Source organism: Pipistrellus hanaki (genome assembly GCF_964339955.1).
Source record: "Pipistrellus hanaki genome assembly, chromosome: 12".
NCBI lineage: Eukaryota > Metazoa > Chordata > Mammalia > Chiroptera > Vespertilionidae > Pipistrellus > Pipistrellus hanaki.
In genome coordinates, this window is record NC_140514.1 from 5,805,821 (window position 1) to 5,823,942 (window position 18,122).

At 46.8% G+C, this 18,122-nt stretch overlaps 1 protein-coding gene across 2 annotated transcripts; it reads right to left on the reverse strand.

The window, feature by feature from the left end:
• Positions 1-2,352: 2,352 nt before the first annotated feature.
• Positions 2,353-16,835, reverse strand: MATN3 (matrilin 3). 2 transcript variants are annotated; one of them, XM_084900400.1, is made up of 7 exons: positions 16,486-16,835; positions 13,983-14,549; positions 10,778-10,900; positions 9,720-9,845; positions 8,273-8,398; positions 4,830-4,955; positions 2,353-2,953 (listed from the first exon to the last, which is right to left on the reverse strand). In XM_084900400.1, the coding sequence occupies exons 1-7, from the start codon at positions 16,676-16,678 to the stop codon at positions 2,814-2,816; spliced, it is 1,401 nt and encodes a 466-aa protein (XP_084756526.1). In that variant the 5' UTR covers positions 16,679-16,835; the 3' UTR covers positions 2,353-2,813. The 2 variants fall into 2 exon arrangements, with proteins under 2 accessions (XP_084756526.1, XP_084756525.1); XM_084900399.1 differs by having other exon boundaries at positions 2,380-2,953; positions 10,778-10,903; positions 16,486-16,833.
• Between the last annotated feature and the right edge of the window lie 1,287 nt (positions 16,836-18,122).

Sequence of the window (18,122 nt, forward strand, 5' to 3'; positions counted from 1 at the left end):
TGTTTTTTTCAGCACCAAACTGTAAATTCCTAAGATATGTTGGCACCTTCTCATGGGCACCCTATACTGCAGTGTTTTTCAACCTTTTTTGGGCAAAGGCACACTTGTTTCATGAAAAAAATCACGAGGCACACTACCATTAGAAAATGTTAAAAAAATTTAACTCTGTGCCTATATTGACTGTATATAAAGTAATTCTCTTAAATAGGAATCAAATAAACACAAAGAAAGTATTTTATAATTACTTTATTATGAAATATTAAGTAAACAAAATAGTGAAAAATTATAAAATTCTTGTCTTGTCTGCACCTACGGCACACCAGGCAACAGCGGTTGAAAAACGCTGCTATACTGGACTCATGAATCAAATGAGTATTATCTAAGCCAGGGGGATTAAAGTATCCCCTTGGGAATTCAACTAGGAGACGGGAGTTCCATAGCTCTCTATGACATGAGCTGATCACCAGGGGGCAGTGCAGAATGGAGGAAAGCTCTGGCCAGCAGCCGGAAGGCCCCGATTGGCCTTGATCACCAGCCAGGCCTAGTGACCCTACCTATGAACGAATTTCGTGCACCAGGCCTCTAGTATTAATATATTATTGATCCTGTGCTCAAATACATTTGGTAAACAATGCTGCTCTATGTCATGTCCTTCCAAAAATGTTGAGAAATAACAATATATGTTTCATAAAATATATACTGCCTTGACATGTTTATTTTTCATTTGTTCCCTTTAAAGTTTGTATTTTAGATTTTTTACTGTTTCTGTAAGGAATTGCAATGCTATTTACAACAGCCAGGATTCAGAGGCATCCCAAGTGTCCATCAGTAGAATAGATTATTAAAAAAAACAAAAAAGGAAATCTTACCTTTTGCCACAGCATGGATGGATCTGGAGAGTACTATGCTAAGTGAAATAAGCCAGTCAGAGAAATCACAAGTACCATATGATTTCACTTATATGTGGAATCTAATGGACAGAACAACCTTACAAAACACAAAGGACAGACTGACAGCTGTCCGAAGGGATGGGAGTTGGGAGGCTGGGTGAAATAGGTGAAGGGATTAAAAAAAAAACACACACACAAAAAAAAAACAACTCATAGACACAGACAACAATCTGGTGATTACCAGAGGGAAAGGGATGTTGGGGCAGGTAGAAGAGGGTAAAGCGGGAGATAAGTGCGGATGAAAGGAGACTTGACACTGGGTGGTGAACACACAACACAGATAATGTATATAAAATTGTACACTTGAAGCCTCTATAAATGTATTAACCAATGTTACCCCAATAAATTCAATACTTTTTTTAAAAAAAAAGAATTTTAAAATGTACATTTATAAAGGAAGAACACTGGGAAAAAATAGCACACTGTTAGTAATTTTGTACAGGCGATTTTTATTCTTTATATATTATACACTTAAAAATATCTGTGATGAATATATAATATGAATATAATTATAGAAATAACATATTTGTGTTTGAGAATAGAATGAGAACTTAGGAACTGGAAAAAAAAATGAAATAGCTCAATTAGTAAAGAAAGAAATGTTAAACTTTTCATTCTATTTCCTACCAACCATTTCATAGTCATAACTTAAAGACACTAAAGTTTGCATTAAATTAAGGATCTGGGCATTTGTTTCCTTAGAAAAATAATACTGATTCTCCAGAAGATTCTCAGACTACGTATCTACTAATTCAAGCATTTTAATGGCAGATAATTAGCACCATTGGAACATACAGAAGTATTAAATACAGCAAGTTCTCCATATTTCCAGGTGAAACTTAGGAGCAATTTTAAAGATCATTTATATTGATTTTAGAGAGAGAGGAAGGGAGAGGGAGAAACATCGCTGTGAGATAGAAACATTGATTGGCTGCCTTATACCCCCAAGTGGGGACTCTGAAACCTGGGCATGTAACCCTGACTGGAATTGAACTGGCGACCTTTTGGTGCATTGGATGATGCTCAACCAACTGAGCCACACTGGCCAGAGTGAAATTTTGAGCAGCTTACTGATGTATTTGTCCATATTCATTTGCTTGCAACTTCTCCAAAATGTCATCAAGTGGTTAGCTGTTAAGGCCAACACCATTTATTTTGACATTAGAAAACATACACACACTTCCAAACACTTCAACACAAAAGAAAATAGTTACATTCCATTGTAAATAAAGAAAATGAGTTAAAATGTTTGCTCAAGTCTAATATAATCTAAAACTCGGAAGTTCTTTTTTTTTTTTAGGAAGCATGATATAAAGCAGTAGTCTTCAAACATTTGCTCATATACCCCCTAAAATAATTTAACAAAAAAGTGGTGTCTTGTGCATATTTAAGTTATATGAAAATTTCATAAGTTTTAGTTATAAAATATAGTAGTATATTTCTGCTGTTATAAATATTGACTTTCTAAAATAAAATTTAAATCAACCTTTCAAATGTATTCCAAGTTACATTAAAAGCATACTAGATTGATACCTCGTATTCTTCTAAAATAAAATATTTAAAACAAAAAACTTTTTATTTCCTTTCTACTTCCTTCACGGAATTTTATTCTACTTTGAATCTCGGAAATCTTTTCTTGATCACTCTATCATACTTCCCTGAAGTAAACTTACACAAGCAAGCACACGTATTCATAGTGAAATTATCTTTCAATTAAATTTCTTTGACCATGAGGCCCCAATTTTTTAAAAATCATCTGGATTGAACTATCAGTACAACTATTATGAACACACAATGGATCCACACAATAAATAAGTTATAAATGTTGACATAAAATCGTTACAAATAAAAGAGAAGAAGGCTTTAAGCAGAAAGGCTCCCAGAAAGGATATCCTTGGTGTTGAGTCTCTGCAGATACGAGACGGCCTTATTCTGGAATGCCAGCGTGGCCTCACACCCACAGGCATCTTTTGTGGAGATGAGACTTCTGGCTTCCTGAATGGCTGGTGACAGTGACAGGACACGAAATGCGGTGGTTAATTAGAAATCATGGCAAGTCTGGAAATCCATGACTCGACAGTCCCATTTTTAAGGCCCACCTAAATGCATTTTCTGGAAGGTAAAGGGTACGGAGCACACACAAAGAGGACAACATCTCTGGGATGGTAATGTCACAGAAGAAACTGAATTAGGAAATGCTGGGGACAAACTTACAACTGTCGAAGCTGAGTGATGGTTATGTGTGAGCTCATTCTATTTTCTCTGTGCTTTTGGGATTGCCTGAAATTTCCCAGGACATAAAGCAAATTTTTAAAAAGATAGTGTAGCGGGAAGCCAAGAACGCAGAGATAAGACAGCTAATCTTGTGACACCTCGCAGTATCACATTAAAAAATGAAAATGAGAAAACCTCTACTGGTGCAGCCAAAATACTTCAAGGTTTAAAACTAGATAATTCCTGATTTCCTAAATGGGCTATTAATTCTATTGAATTGCTTAAAATGAGAGTTCTAGTTCTTATCCATAAATACTTTGGGTTTTGGGGTTTTTTATCTTTATTGTTGAAAGTATTACATATATTCCCTTTTTTTCCCCATTGGCCCCTTCTAGCATGCACCAACCCCCCCCCCCCCCCCACTCTAACTCCATCCCAGGCCCATAAATACATTAGAGCCCTAACCAGTTTGGCTCAGTGGATAGAGCCTCGGCCTGCGAACTGAAGGATCCCAGGTTCGATTCTGGTCAAGGGCATGTACCTTGGTTGCGGGCACATCCCCAGTAGGGAGTGTGCAGGAGGCAGCTGATCAATGTTTCTCTCTCATTGATGTTTCTAACTCTCTATCCCTTTCCCTTCCTCTCTTTAAAAAAATCAATAAAATGTATAATATTTAAAAATAAATACATACATACATACATACTTTAGAACTAAAGTTGCATTGACATGTAATCAAAGAACCTGGAAGACTGATAATGCTACTTCTTGTTTCTTCCTGTGATTCAGTGAGGAAGCTATTCCTACTCAATCTCATAGCCTCTGCAATTGCCTCATAGACATAAGAACAGCCTCCCAATGGAGCAGTACTACTGCCCGGGCAGGCAGTGGGCCCTGGCGCCTACATTTCCTCCCAGTCTACAGAGATGTGATGGAGAGGGGGGGGTGGGGGGACAAATGCACGCTTGAGTAAATATAATCTATCTACCTGTCCAAACTCTATTGAACCTTTTAGGGAGGGCCATCTCAAACCCCGTCTCAATGGATTAGTAAACCAGACTGTAGCTTCTGGATGTGGTACAGCCCAGCCATCATCCCGGGGCAGAGTATAACATTGGTGCTGAGGGCACTTTTTCGGTGTACGTTGCCTGGGAGACTGTAAGCTCCGTGAGGGCAGGGGCTCAGTTTCTCTCTCTCCTTCTCCCTTCCTCTCTGAAATCAATAAGGAAATATATATTTTTTAAAAAACATTGGTTCCTCTCCAGCTCCTTCCTTAGGACCTAACAGTACCTGACATGTAACAGCAGCTCCATGAATAGCTGCTGAACAAATAACTCAGGGAATGACTGGGCAAATGAGGTCAGAGCCTAAACCGTTATAAATCATGTCAGAATCCCATTTTCCAAGAGAGAGAAAAGAAAAAAAAAAAATCCCAAGAGTAATTTTGCTTTTTAATTTGAAAGAGAGAGAGAGAGAGAGAGAGAGAGAGAGAGAGAGAGAGAGAGGACAGAACCAGATCGAGGGAGGAATAGAATTATTTCATTCTGATGCCAAGTGGGAACCCCTGGAGAATTCCAACAGGAAGACCGTGCCTCAGGCTTTAAGGGAGAAGAGCTCACTCCTAGGTTGTCCTACCAGACGGAAGAGGATTAAAGGGCCAGTCTTTACCTGAACACGTCTTCTTGTCTTCATTCAGGGTGAAGCCGGTATGGCAATCGCAGTGGTAGGACGCGGCCCCGTCACTCACACAGATGTGCTGGCAGCCGTGAGAGCCCAGGGCACACTTGTCACGAACTGCCCAGGGAGGGAAACAGTCACAAATTACCCCGGGAAACGAAGCCCAGACTCCTGGCAGGAAAAGCTCTGGTCTGGTCCCGGCAGGTGTCATCAGCAACAAGTGTCCCCTGTGCCGCAGGAAGAAAGCCTGCTTTCTTGTATCTCAGATCCCCTCGGCCTGCCTGTGTGTGCGTACACCCTGCCTTTTTTTTTTTTTCTGGCCCACATCTGGGGGTGCTCTGTTTTCCAAACCGCAGCCCTGGGCTGTACTGAGTCTTGATGATATTCCAGAACTCACCTTCAGAACTCTACTGATGCCCACCAACGCCTCCAATGCCTCCAACCAGACATGGGGCTTCTTCACCCCCACTAAATTATTATTAGGGACCCACCTACACATGGAGCTAAATCTGATGCTGAACAAAAAGAATCTTGACCTGAAACCGGTTTGGCTCAGTGGATAGAGCATCGGCCTGCGGACTGAAAGGTCCCGGGTTCGATTCCAGTCAAGGGCATGTACATTGGTTGCAGGCACATCCCCAGTAGGAAGAGTGCAAGAGGCAGCTGATCGATGATTCTCTCTCATCGATGTTTCTAACTCTCTGTCCCTCTCTCCTCCTCTCTGTAAAAAATCAATAAAATATATATATATATTTTAAAAGGATCTTGAATGATGGAGGGCCTGCCCTTGATAGCTTACAAAGTGGGACAGAAAAGCACACACACACACACACACACACACGATGATGATGACATGTATGAATCCACCATCTTGTCTTTCTCTTCTACCTCCCTTTGCCAGCTTGTGCCCTGTACCATGAGACAGTATAGCTTAGTGCTATGAGCACATGTATCCCAGAGCAAGTACCTGGGTTCAAATCTTGGCTCTGCTGCTTATTAGCTGAGTGACTGTGGACAAGTTACTTAGTAATCTGCCTGTCCTGTTAGTGGGTACATTCCTGGAGTAGTCCGCCTAGACTGAAAATTGCCTTTGATGTTTTGTGGGTTTTCTTAAAAAAAATGTCCCTTTATTCCACACCTGTTAGTTGAAATGCACATTTGTTCTTGTGTCCTTTTCCCAGGACGTCAATGTTCCTGGCAGCTTCAAGTGCCAAGTGGGATTGCTGTAACGATTTGAGAAGGTACACCCCACCTGACAGCCCTACCGCCCTGAACAGCTAGCACAAGCCAGTCCCCTGGCCTGCCCAGTCTCTCCACTCCTCCATCCAACTGTCACCGTCCTCAAAGGCACACCGCCAGCCCCACCACCTCCGTGTCGCTCATGTGGACGGAAAAGGGGCCACATACTAAACCTGACATACTCAGAGGTGGAAAGTAGCCATATAGGAGGGTCTGAAGTTAAAACTTTCTAACTAAAAGCAGTTCAAGGCAGGGAGTCATGTCCGAGGGCAGTGTTTTTCCCAACAACGATCAACCTTCACCTTAACTGAGGCTGTCTGTTGTCTCTTTGGATGGAAGATAATGTGCCCGATAGCATACCTTTGGAATATCAAAGTAATTCTTTTTTCCAGACCCTTCAAAGCACAACCACTGTGCCAGAGTGGAGACCGCAAATCCCCTCATTGTTATTATCATGCTAATAGTTGACTGTTACCCATCCTACCTGTCCACCTATGGAGAAGAAGTGTGTGTCTATTCCTTTTACTGTGTATCCAGACCCACTTTGCATTCTCCAGCCTCCCTAATCTATCACTTACCTCTTCCCTTTTGATTCCCATGTGTAAGGTAAGTGGTAAACCCTGGCTGGTGTGGCTCAGTTGGTTGAGCATCATTCCATGCACTGAAGGGTCACCAGGTGGATTCCTGGTCAGGGCACATACCCAGGTTGCCTTCACATCCAGGAGACAACTGATCAATGTGTCTCTCATACATGGATATCTGTCTGTTGGTCTGTCTGTCTGTCTCTCTCTCTCTCAAACCAATTTTTTTTTAAGTGGCAAAGCTGCCATTTTCTGGAGCATTTGCTCCATCCATTGAGATTCTGCTTCCCAGCAATTGTTGTCAGTGTGGCTCAAATAAAGTCATACAAATTCTTACAGGTTTGGATGTTTCTCACGTTGACACTCACTAGAGATAACAAGTGAACATGCCCTCCATCCCAGCCCTTACCTACCATCAGTCCCTCTCCCTGGCTTCTTAGTCTCCGCTCACATAAGACATTGGGTCTCTTTGCCCGTAAAGAGAGGCTGAAACTTACGCTTTATATGTGCACAGTGCTCAGCAGCCCTGGGACAAAACAGGTGCTCAGTTCTCTTTCACTGATCCCATTTTTTTTTACAAAGGAAATTGGCGACGGCCATTTCCCTTCATCCCTCTTGTAAAGGGCACCTAATATATCTCCTCAAGGGAGGGAAAACTATACATAAAATCTAAAAATAAATATGCCAGGACTAAACAGCTCCTGGAGAGCTGGGAGTTTCTCTTAGGAGTGCTTTCGCATTATAAATGCCACTGTGTTCTGCCAGTGAGTTTAAATCAAGTTAATGAGGATTTCAGTTCGGGCATGGGCATGCCAGCCAAGTCTCAGATGCTTCGAAGATTGATCATCTAGACTCTGTCAGGGAACGGCTTGCCGCGAACTTACTGGAAGATCCGTGTGGGTCTCATTCAGTCACTGACAAAGTCTCCTTTACTCACACGATCAGGAAAGTTCAAAGCCAAGTTTTAATTGGAAAAAGATCAGTTCAGCCTATCACACCAAACAGCTCCCGTCCAACTGACTTCCTCTCAGGTTTCCCGTTTGCGTTACAAGCCCCCAGTGTACAGAGCTACCACATTTTCCTGGACGAGGACCCTCCATTCACTGAGCTTGCCTCATACCCCCCATTCCCCACCCATTTCCCAGCCATTTCCCGAAATCATCCACGTTTGCTGATTCTCCTGAGCTCACTGTCCTCCAAGCAATGCGTGCCTTAGTCTGCGAGCACAGTACAATGTCTGAAGCCTGGTTCTCTACGTTGCCTCGAAGAATCTCTCTCTCTCTCTCTCTCTCTCTCTCTCTATTTTTTTTTTTTTTTTTTTTTTTTTGATTTTTCACAGAGAGGAAGGGAGAGAGAGATAGAGAGCTAGAAGCATCGATGAGAGAGAAACATCGACCAGCTGCCTCTTGCACACCCCCTACCGGGGATGTGCCCGCAACCAATGTACATGCCCCTGACCGGAATCGAACCCGGGACCTTTCAGTCCGCAGACCAACGCTCTACCACTGAGCCAAACCGACTTCGGCGAAGAATCTCTCTCTTGGGAAACTGCAGGTTGGTTTCAGCGCACTGGGCAGGAGCCACATGGGAAAGTGCTTGTTGAGAGTGCCTTACCTGAGCAGGTTTTGCTGTCTTGATTCAGGCTGTAGCCCTCGTAGCATTCACAGTGATGGGAGCCAGCTCTGCGGTTCACACAAATGTGCTGACAGCCATGTGTCCCCAGGGCACACTGGTCTTGAGCTGCCAGACAAAAGCCCAGGAGAGAAGAAATTCAACAATATTAAAAAAAAAAAAAAAAAAAAAATCCAATATATTACATAGATACAGAAATACGTAGGAAGCCAGCTGGGTTCAACAAAATCCGACACACACACACAGTACTCGTTCTACTTTCCCAACTCCTCTCAGAACCATCTCTATTGAGTGTTCATCATCTAAATATTAATAGATCATAAAATGTTTTCTAAAGCATTCCTTTTAGGTCTATTTGTACTTTTACAACAGTTGGGTAGCTACTTCTCCTAGATTCAGAAAGACATAGAGTTTGAAGAAAGCATAGTTCAACCCTCGCCCATTGTAAGTGAGGAAACTGAGTCCATAGGAGACCCACTGACTCGGAAGAGCATCAGGACTCAAGACCAAATGCACATAATGCACTTATTCTGTGAACTGACATGAGATTTTTTTTTTTTTAATTACTCTTTTTCTTTTTAAACTTTTCACTTTGAAATCATTTCAGGTATATGAAAAACTTGCAAAAATAGTACAGAGAGGTCCTATTCTTCATCCAGTTTCCCCAGATGTTAACGTATTAAGTAATCATAGTGTAATTATCAAAACCAGGAACTTAACACTAATACAATACTACTAACTAAAACACAGATTAGTTCATTACTAATCTAAGCATTCAAATTTTGCCAATTATTCCACCAATGTCCCTTCTGTGGCCCAGGACCCCACATTGCATTAAGTTGTCACGTCTCTGGTCTCCTCCAGTCTGTAATATTTCCTGCCTTTCATGACTCTGACACTTCGTAGGCTATCTCTCAGTCTGGGTTTGTCTGATGTTCCCTCGTGATTCTGAAATTTTAGCAAGAATACCACAGAAGCGCTCCTGTGCCCTCAGTACATGGTGTCAGGAGATGCATGATGTCACTCCATGTCCCTGGTGTTGAGGTCAACTTGGATCGCTTAGCGAAACTGGTGTCTGCCAGATTGCCTCACTTTGACGTTACTATTTCCCCTCTGCGAGTAATAAATATCCTGAGGGGTGTTACTTGATGTCAACAGGCTAAGTTGTCTTTAGCTTTTGGAAAGGACTGTTAGGGCTGGCACAGAGAAGGAATGGACAACACTCTTACACATGTGGGCTGTGATACATGCGTACGGCCTTTTCTACGTTTTCTAACAACACCCAGAAGTAGGAAAAGCCAGGGTGGCAAGAGAGGAAAACAGGTGAAGTTTCTCATCAGTGTGACCCGCCCTGGATGTGACCCGCCCTCCACCACTGCTCACAGCCAGGCAGGCAAAGAGGTGGCAGCAGTGACCTCTTCCCGCTTACCTGCACACGCTTTCCTGTCTTCCTTCAAAGCGTAACCTTCGTGGCATTCACAGTGGTAAGAGCCAGCTCTGTCGTTCACACAGATGTGCTCACAACCATGAGTGTTCAGAGCACACTTATCGATGGCTATCGAAAACGATCAGGATACATGTGAACACATGGAAGCGTGAATCAATAATTATAGACCATACACAGATGCACACACATACACACACATGCACATGCATGCACATACACACGTGCACACACATCTGCGGGCAGCTCGGCACAACAGGAAGACTACAGGGCTGGAAGCTGGGAACCAACTTTCTGGTCTCGGCTTTTTACTCACAGACCCCATGCATGAGTAAGTCTCCTTTCTTTGTGTCTTAATTTATTACCTTTAAAATAAGTAAGTTGAATTAAATGATCTCTAAGTTTTCTTCTCCTCAAACACTTTTTTCCAGGACTTAAGTGGGCCTAGATCCCACTCTTCATGGCCTGTGAGTGAGTATGCCCACCCCACATGAGTGAGGACCTCTCTTCGTTTTCTTCTAGATCCCATGAGCATCCGTGGCCACAGAGAGGAAAGGGTAGCTAATTAAATAAAATCCACAAAAAACTCCAAACCCTCAAAAGGACCAAGAATTTTGTACCATAACAGGCTGATTTGTATATCACCTCACTTTTTTTCTCCTTTTCCTTTTGATAAACAACAATATATCAGCCAAAAGTCAATTAGGCCGAAACCGGTTTGGCTCAGTGGATAGAACGTCGGCCTGTGGTCTGAAAGGTCCCAGGTTCAATTCCAGTCAGGGGCATGTACTTTGGTTGTGGGCACATCCCCAGTGGGGAGGGTGCAAGAGGCAGCTGATCGATGGTTCTCTCTCATCGATGTTTCTAACTCTCTATCCCTCTCTCTTCCTCTCTGTAAAAAAATCAATAAAATATATATATTTTTAAAAGTCAATTAGGAGAACAGCACAAGGCCAGGCCAAAACTTGGAGAGTAGGTCCCCGAATCTAAGTCCCCTTCAGTCCCCCCCTACGCGCCCCCCCCCCCTCGTACGCAGGCCTCACCTGAACACGTCTTCTTATCGGCATTCAAGGAATACCCTTGGCTGCACTCACAGTGGTGCCTGCCGTTCCCGTCACTGACACACACGTGCTGGCACCCGTGTGTGCCAAGCATGCATGGGTCCGCTGCTGTGCAAAGGAAGCGGACCACCGTCAGACAGACTCGTGAACATTTCAGGTATTTTCTCCCGTGTCAGAAAGACATCGCTCTCTGGTTTCTTTCCAGTTCTAGCTTTAGTTCACTGTCCATTTTTACTATTTGTTTCTGCCCTGGCTAGAAATACCATCCCTAGACTAGTCATGTTACTAATTTTAAATCATAGATCTTACTGTTAACTGTCTCCAAAAGGAAGAGGAGGAGGAGGAGGAGGAGGAGGAGGAGGAGGAGGAGGAGGAGGAGGAGGAAAAAGAGGGGGAGGGAGAGGGGAAGGAGGAGGAAGAGGAGGAGGAAGAGGGGGAGGGGGAGGAAGAGGAGGAGGAAGAGGGAAAGGAGGAGGAGGGGGAGGGGGAGGGGGAGGAGGAGGAAGAGGGAAAGGAGGAGGGGAGGAGGGGGAAGATGAAAGGAGGAGGGGAGGAGGGAGAGGGGAAGGAGGAGGAAGAGGAGGAGGAGGGGGAGGAGGAAGGGGAAAAGAAGGAAGTGGGGGGGAGGGAAAGAGAGAATTCTTATGGGTCTGGCAATTGGATACGGTATTCATTCAATGTATCCTCCTACCCATGAAAAAATACTTTTGTTTTCCCAAAGCCAGAAACGGGGAAGACGATCATGTGTTTCCTGAAGTTCGCTGAGCTAACTGTCCCACTGCAGCTGGAATCTGGTTTCTGGGGGTTCTATGGTGTGTGTCCAAACAGAATTCACACACAGGTGGTTCCTCAGGGCCCAGAACTCGCTCACCCTTGGGCATATATGACCTTACAATGGGGAATGGCAGTGCAGGGGACTGCCTTCTGAACAGGCAGCAAACTTAAACATACGCAACTTCAGGGCCTCAGATATCATCAGTTAGGAGAATAAACTCAATCGCTATAACACGAACATGTAAAAAAATAATAATAATAAAAAATAAACTCAACTATATTAGCTAAACTGCATCTCCATCTTTTCCCTTCTAGAGCCATTTATATCTCACTGGCTTTTTTTTTCCTGGTGAGATGTTTTGAACGAAGACACAATGAATTTAGTCATTTCTGTAGGAGGAAGCTGGAGCCCCGGGGGCAGGTAACCAGGCTCCACTGCGTTGGCCAAGGGACAAGCCTAATATTTTCCCAAGAAGAGCCTTTTCATGGGATGATCCTTCTAGTCCCTGAACCACCACAGCTGCTTTTACTCCTCAGTCTTTTTCCCCAGAACAAGCAGGCCTTTTGTATCAGGAGGAAAAGATTGCCACTCACCACGTATTACCCCATGGCCTTCAAGCCCAACCCCAGGTGCTGGTTTTGAGAGCCAACTTTGCCACAGACCAACGTCTCTATGGCAAGCTCTCATCCACAAGCACGGGGGTCTTCCTGGGAGAAAGACGGCCATTTTCCTTTGGGAAAACCAATGAATGCCAAGGAGATGCCACCAAAACCAACGACAGTCTGTGAGGGCCCAGTGTCCTGGGACAGGAAAGACCGGGGGAACAGCCAGGTCTGGCGGAGAGGAGGCCAAGCTCTGCTCCAGACCACGCTTCAGCTCCCATTTCCTGGCAGATGGGTGATGGCTGAGTTTCCCTTTGTTCGGATATAGAGTCCCCTTGAACTACACAGTTGGAATCATTACTTCACTGGTTTGTCTCATCCCCAGCGCCAAACCACTGCTTGACGGTAGGGAGGGACAAATTTCATCTTTGTGTCATCGCTGGTCAATAAATGCATGTTAAATAAATGAGTGTGGAATAGATTGTACAACAAAAAGTATCCACATTCTAAAATTCCCACCGTAACTAGAAATCTGCCTATGCCTGCTTGGAGACTTCCATAGAGGGCTTCAAAAGATTATCTCCAAATGACAAAAAAATAAAAATAAATAAAGAAGAAGAATAAAGCATGATGATAGATATAGATAATAGATTATAAGAAAAATAAGTTTAAAAATAAAGTAAAAAATATATAGTATAAGTCCCACATTCATAATTCTGATCAGTGACTAATAATAAACTCCAGTCTCAAATGGATTGATTCATAAATTTGGCTAATTCATGCTAAAAATTCCAATTTCAAGCTCCATCCTAAAGGAATAAATGAGGAGAGTAACAGAAGGATTTACAAAAACAAACGAGTCCTGGCCGGTTTGGCTCTGTGGATAGAGCGTTGGCCTGTGGACTGAAAGGTCCCGGGTTCGATCCCGGTCAAGGGCATGTAACTTGAATATAAGTGCCTACCTTGGTCAGGGGCATGTGGGAGGCAACCAATTGATGTGTCTCTCTCACATCGGTATCTCTTTCTGTCTCTCCCTCTCCCTTTCACTCTCTCTAAAAGTCAGTGGAAAAAATATCCTCAGATGAAGATTTAAAAATAAAATAAAATAAATTTTAAAAACCGTTATTATTGAAAGTATTACAGATGTTCCTTTAAAAAAAAAAAAAAAAAAAAAAAAAAAAAAGCCCTCTCCTTCTACCTGTGAAGTGGGCTGAAATCCCAGTCCCCCTGACTCCTGCCCTGTCCCTCCAGAAAGGATGGTCAGAAGGAAGGGAGCCTCAGAGCTGGGGCACCTCTGCACGGCCTCGCTGCCTGCCAGTCACACGGCAGCAGGCCGCCTGGCCCTGCATGGACACACGCCGGCCCTGCCTTCGGCGGGAACAAGAGGCGTTCTGTGAACGCTAGACGTGGGCAAACTGGAGGAACTATCGGGGGAGAGGCAGGGCTGGGCAGGAGGGAGGAGAGCCGTCCTGTGTGCTTTATTTTTATTTTCCTCTGACCCCATCGGGGAACAGCGCGATCATTTATCCAGGATTATTTCCAGACCTTCCCATCTCTAATGCAAACACGGGGGTTTCAGGAGCCATCCAAGTTATAGAGAAGGCAGCTCTATATTCCTACACCAACAAGGTGTGTTTACGTTGGTTTAAAAAAAAAAAAAAAAAGACACAAACAGCATTGCTTCTATTTACGTTTTCCATAAAATTTCCACCAAAAAAAAAAAAGGAAAAGGAAAGAATTCTTTTTTTCTTCTTCTTCTTCTGCTTCATCGTGTTGGACGATAGCATCCTGGCTAGCTGCAAAGACTTACCGCAAAAGGTTTCCTGGAACCTGGAGGAGAGCTTCTCGATGACCCCGTAGGTCTCCACGTAGAACACGTGCTCGTCCAGGGGCTCGCTGGCCATCATGCGGAGGGACGCGCGGTCGGCCCGGTCCACGCCCACCGCGTACAGCTCAATGCCCGCCGCCCGCGCCCGCGCCGCCACCTCGTTCACCCGGTCCTGCGGCCGCCCGTCCGTCACGATGATGGCCACCTTGGGGATGTGGGAGCCGGGCGCCCGGGCTCCCGCCTCCACCGTGAAGGCCTTCTCCATGGCCGTCTGGATGGCCAGGCCCGACATGGTGCCCGTGGACAGGGGCGCGATCCGGCCCACGGCCCGCTGCAGGGACGGCTTGTCCAGGTGGGTCTGCAGGTGGAACTCGATGTTCACGGTGCTGGCGTAGTTCACCACGGCCACCCGCGTGTCCGCCGGCCCGATGTCCAGGGTGTCGATGATCCGGGAGACGAAGGTTTTCACTTTGGTGAACTCCAAGGGCCGGACGCTGCGGGAACTGTCGATGATAAACACCAAGTCCAGCGGCCTGCTCTTGCAAAAGCCTGCGAGGAAGGTGTGGGGAGCAGCAGTGACTGAGCAGTGATCTGACCACAGTTCCTCACCCCCAGAATGCCCTGAGACTGGAGGTCAGACAAGGCAGTGTCCCCTACCTCCCAATGGCCCGCTGACTGCTATCACCCCCAAAGCCACCGCCCTTTGGATGCTGACAGCCCACAGGCCTTCCGAATCTTCCCCTGAGGAGAATTACATGAGGCTGCGAATTACATCATTTAATTTTCCTAATAGGGGCTGGAAGTTGATGCCAGTCTAAGGCTATCTACCCCAATATCTCACCTGCAGGCTGGCTGAGCCCTTAAATTTCACTTAGAACCTCATCCCTTTGCTTCAGGTTTTGTACTCAAGGATCCTCTGGTCTCCCAGGGAGAAGTGGATTCCAGACCGTTCTGGGGCGCCTTGGCTCTCTGAGGCACTGAGGCAAAGTGTCCCTGAACAGCGTGCAAGGCCACTGTCGGGGCGGTCGCATTGCACGCCACCTTGCCCACTTCCCTGGGGTGGACACAGCTCCAGAGCAGCCCTAAGTCTCTCTCTAGCCAGTGGTCGGCAAACTCATTAATCAACAGAGCCAAATATCAACAAGACAACGATTGACATTTCTTTGGAGAGCCACATTTTTTTAAACTTAAACTTCTTCTAACGCCACTTCTTCAACATAGACTCGCCCAGGCTGTGGTATTTTGTGGAAGAGCCACACTCCAGGGGCCAAAGAGCCGCATGTGGCTCTCGAGACGCAGTTTGCCGACCACTGCTCTAGCTGGCCATTAATTCATGTTCAGTGAACTCAGGGGCCCAACTAGCCTGAGCTACGTTGGAAGTGGAGAGAGGGAAGCCAATTTTGTCTGCTTGAGGCATGTGCACTGCACTTCCTACTCGGTGGGTGCTTCTGGTGTAAAGAAGCAGAGGTTGAGATTTGGTACCAACCCCATGTCCCCATCAAACGCTTAGTCACCTCTTATTTGTTCATTCACCAACGTTTTTCGAGAGAGGGGAGAGGAAACAGGTCCCCACTGCTCCCTGATCCCCCCACAGCAGTGGCGGCCACTGAGCCGCTGGCCTAATCTAGGTCAGGAGGCTTAGAGAGAAGCCAGTTATTAAATGTCCTTTTTCAAGTCATTCCTCCTTTTCTCCCGAGACACACACACCCCAAGTGCTAAATGGAAATAAGATCCCTGGACATTAACTGCCAATCAAACGTCTTTCCTTTCCTAATGGGGCTGGGAGTTGATGCTACTCGAAGGCAATCTACTCAGGTGAGTAGGGAAAAGGTAGATTCAAAATAAATTCCTAGGCTAAGCATGGGGCAGGGATTATATAACTCTCTAGTTAAAAAAAAAAAAAAAAAAAAAAAAAAACACCCTGGAAATGACCCTTTTGGTTTTATCCTGCTGCCTGGAGGTATTCGATTATATCCTGCCATCAATAGCACTTTAGAGATCACAGGGTACCAACACAATAACCCTGTGAGGTCAGAGGTGCAGAGGTTGCTTTTCTACCCATTTTCCAGACAAGAAGCCTGGGTCTCCGGGCGGAGAAAGAGCCAGAAAGTGGTAGATGATGGATTGGAATCCCGGTTTCTTGACGCCCAGCCTTCGGAGCTTTTCCCACATGGTTTCCTCTCTCTGGGGCAACGTTTTCCATCACAGGAGTCAACACGATCTCCTGTACCTAGTAAACATCCGCTACCCTGGAAGCTTTTTCTGCCACGTGAGCCAACTACTGACTCAAAAGAGAGATGGCATTGCTCCCCAAAGACCCCCTAGCCCCGGCTCCATCCTTTGTGAACCTCAGTTTGCACCAGGGAGGGAAGGAAGGAACGAACTGGCGCCGGGCATCCCTCCCACTGCGCCCCTACCAGGTGTCCTTCCCCCCACCCCTCACCCCGACCCCTAGCCCCAGCCCCAACCCCAGCCCGGACAGTACCTGCAGCCCCGGCCCCTCCGGGCTGGCCGGCCCCCGGAGCAGGGCGGCGGCCGGGGCTGCCCCCGGGGCCACGGGAGCCCCGCGCCGGGAAGCCCGGGCGGGCCGGGGCGGCGGGGACGGCGGGCGCCGCGGGGCCCGGCAGCAGCAGCAGCGGCGGCAGCAGCAGGAGCAGGGCCGAGGGGAGGCGCCGCATGGTGTCCGCGGTGATGGCTGAGGTCTGGCAGGCGGGGTTCTCAGCAGCCTGGACCAGGAGCGCGGGTGGATTTAAGTGAATGGCCCGCGCCCGGACCAGCCGCCACGAGCGTGGAACCCCCGGCGGAGCCAATGGCTGGGCGGCTGGGCCAGGGAGGCGGGGCCAGGTTTAAGCCAATGGCCCGCCCCCGCCCAGCGGAGCGAATCACTGGGCGGCTGGGCCAGGGGGCGGTACCAGGATCCTCCCCCGCCCCGCCCCCTCCCTCCCCACACACCTGGTGGCTGGGCCTCCGCTGGGTGGGCTCAGCCCTGGCCGTCCTCTCGAAACCCTGGAGGGGCCAGTCCAGGGCCTCCGCCCGCTGGACCCTCCACTCCCGCTAGAAGCCACCTGGCCTAACCCCGGGCTCCGCCCTCCCTCCCGCAGCCCTGTCCCAATTCTCCATCCTGCTCCCCACACCACATTCCTTTCCCTGGCCAAGGGACCCACCTTTTGCTGTGGGTTCTCGGTTTAAAAAAAAAAAAAAGCCTCAGATTCTAGCAGCATGAATAGCAACGCTTTCATCCTCCTTCAAACATCTGCGGACACTATTGACCTTCCAGGGGTGGGCCAATGCTCCCCAGAATAGAATGGCAAACACACATTCCCCAGAGAGGCCCTGCTAGCCGGAGAAGCGGAGACCAGGCAGCCTGCGAGGCGCCCTCCCGCCCACACCCTAGCTCTGCTCCGGCTGATGGCCGCCAGGTCTGGAACGTGTGGGTTCCTGACTTCAGGCAGGAGAGCTTTTAGGGCAGCGGGTATTGTGAGAGTAGGTTTATTGAAGCTGGAGACGGTGAGACAAAGGAAGGATTTAGGAATGAAGAGGCCACATTCCAGCAGCAGGACTGAGCCTGGATGGGGCTACCTAGATTGGGGGCCTGGGGGAGGTGGTCACATTACTTAAAAAGGCATTATCCATGACAGCACAGAGCTGAAGGCTGGCCAAGGGAGTCCTCCAGGAACTCAGCCTCCGGGAGAGAAGTGATAAAAACAGGTGACTTTTGAGTGAGTCAGAAAACATGGCAAAGAACATGAATTCCAATGGAGCCTTTCAGATCTTCCTGCTTCCAGACTTTGGCCCTTGAAAACCCACGCTCCACACAGTACCTTAAAGTCACTTCTCTTCTTATACCCCAACCTTCACTTCCAGGACAAACTATCCCACCCACTTGACTGCAGGCTCCAGGAGGGAAGGGCCGATGCCCGCACTGTTCGCTGCTGAATTCCCCTAAGCTCTACCCCACAGGCAGGTTCAGTCTCTGGTGGGCTGAGACCTCAGGGAATGGAAGATGACACCAGAGAGCTGATAACAAGCTCTTCCTGGGCAGGCCCATGAGCAGGAATGGGTTTGTGGAAGAAAACACCTGGCACTGCTTTTTCCAAGGCTAAGGACGCCGAGGAGTTGGCG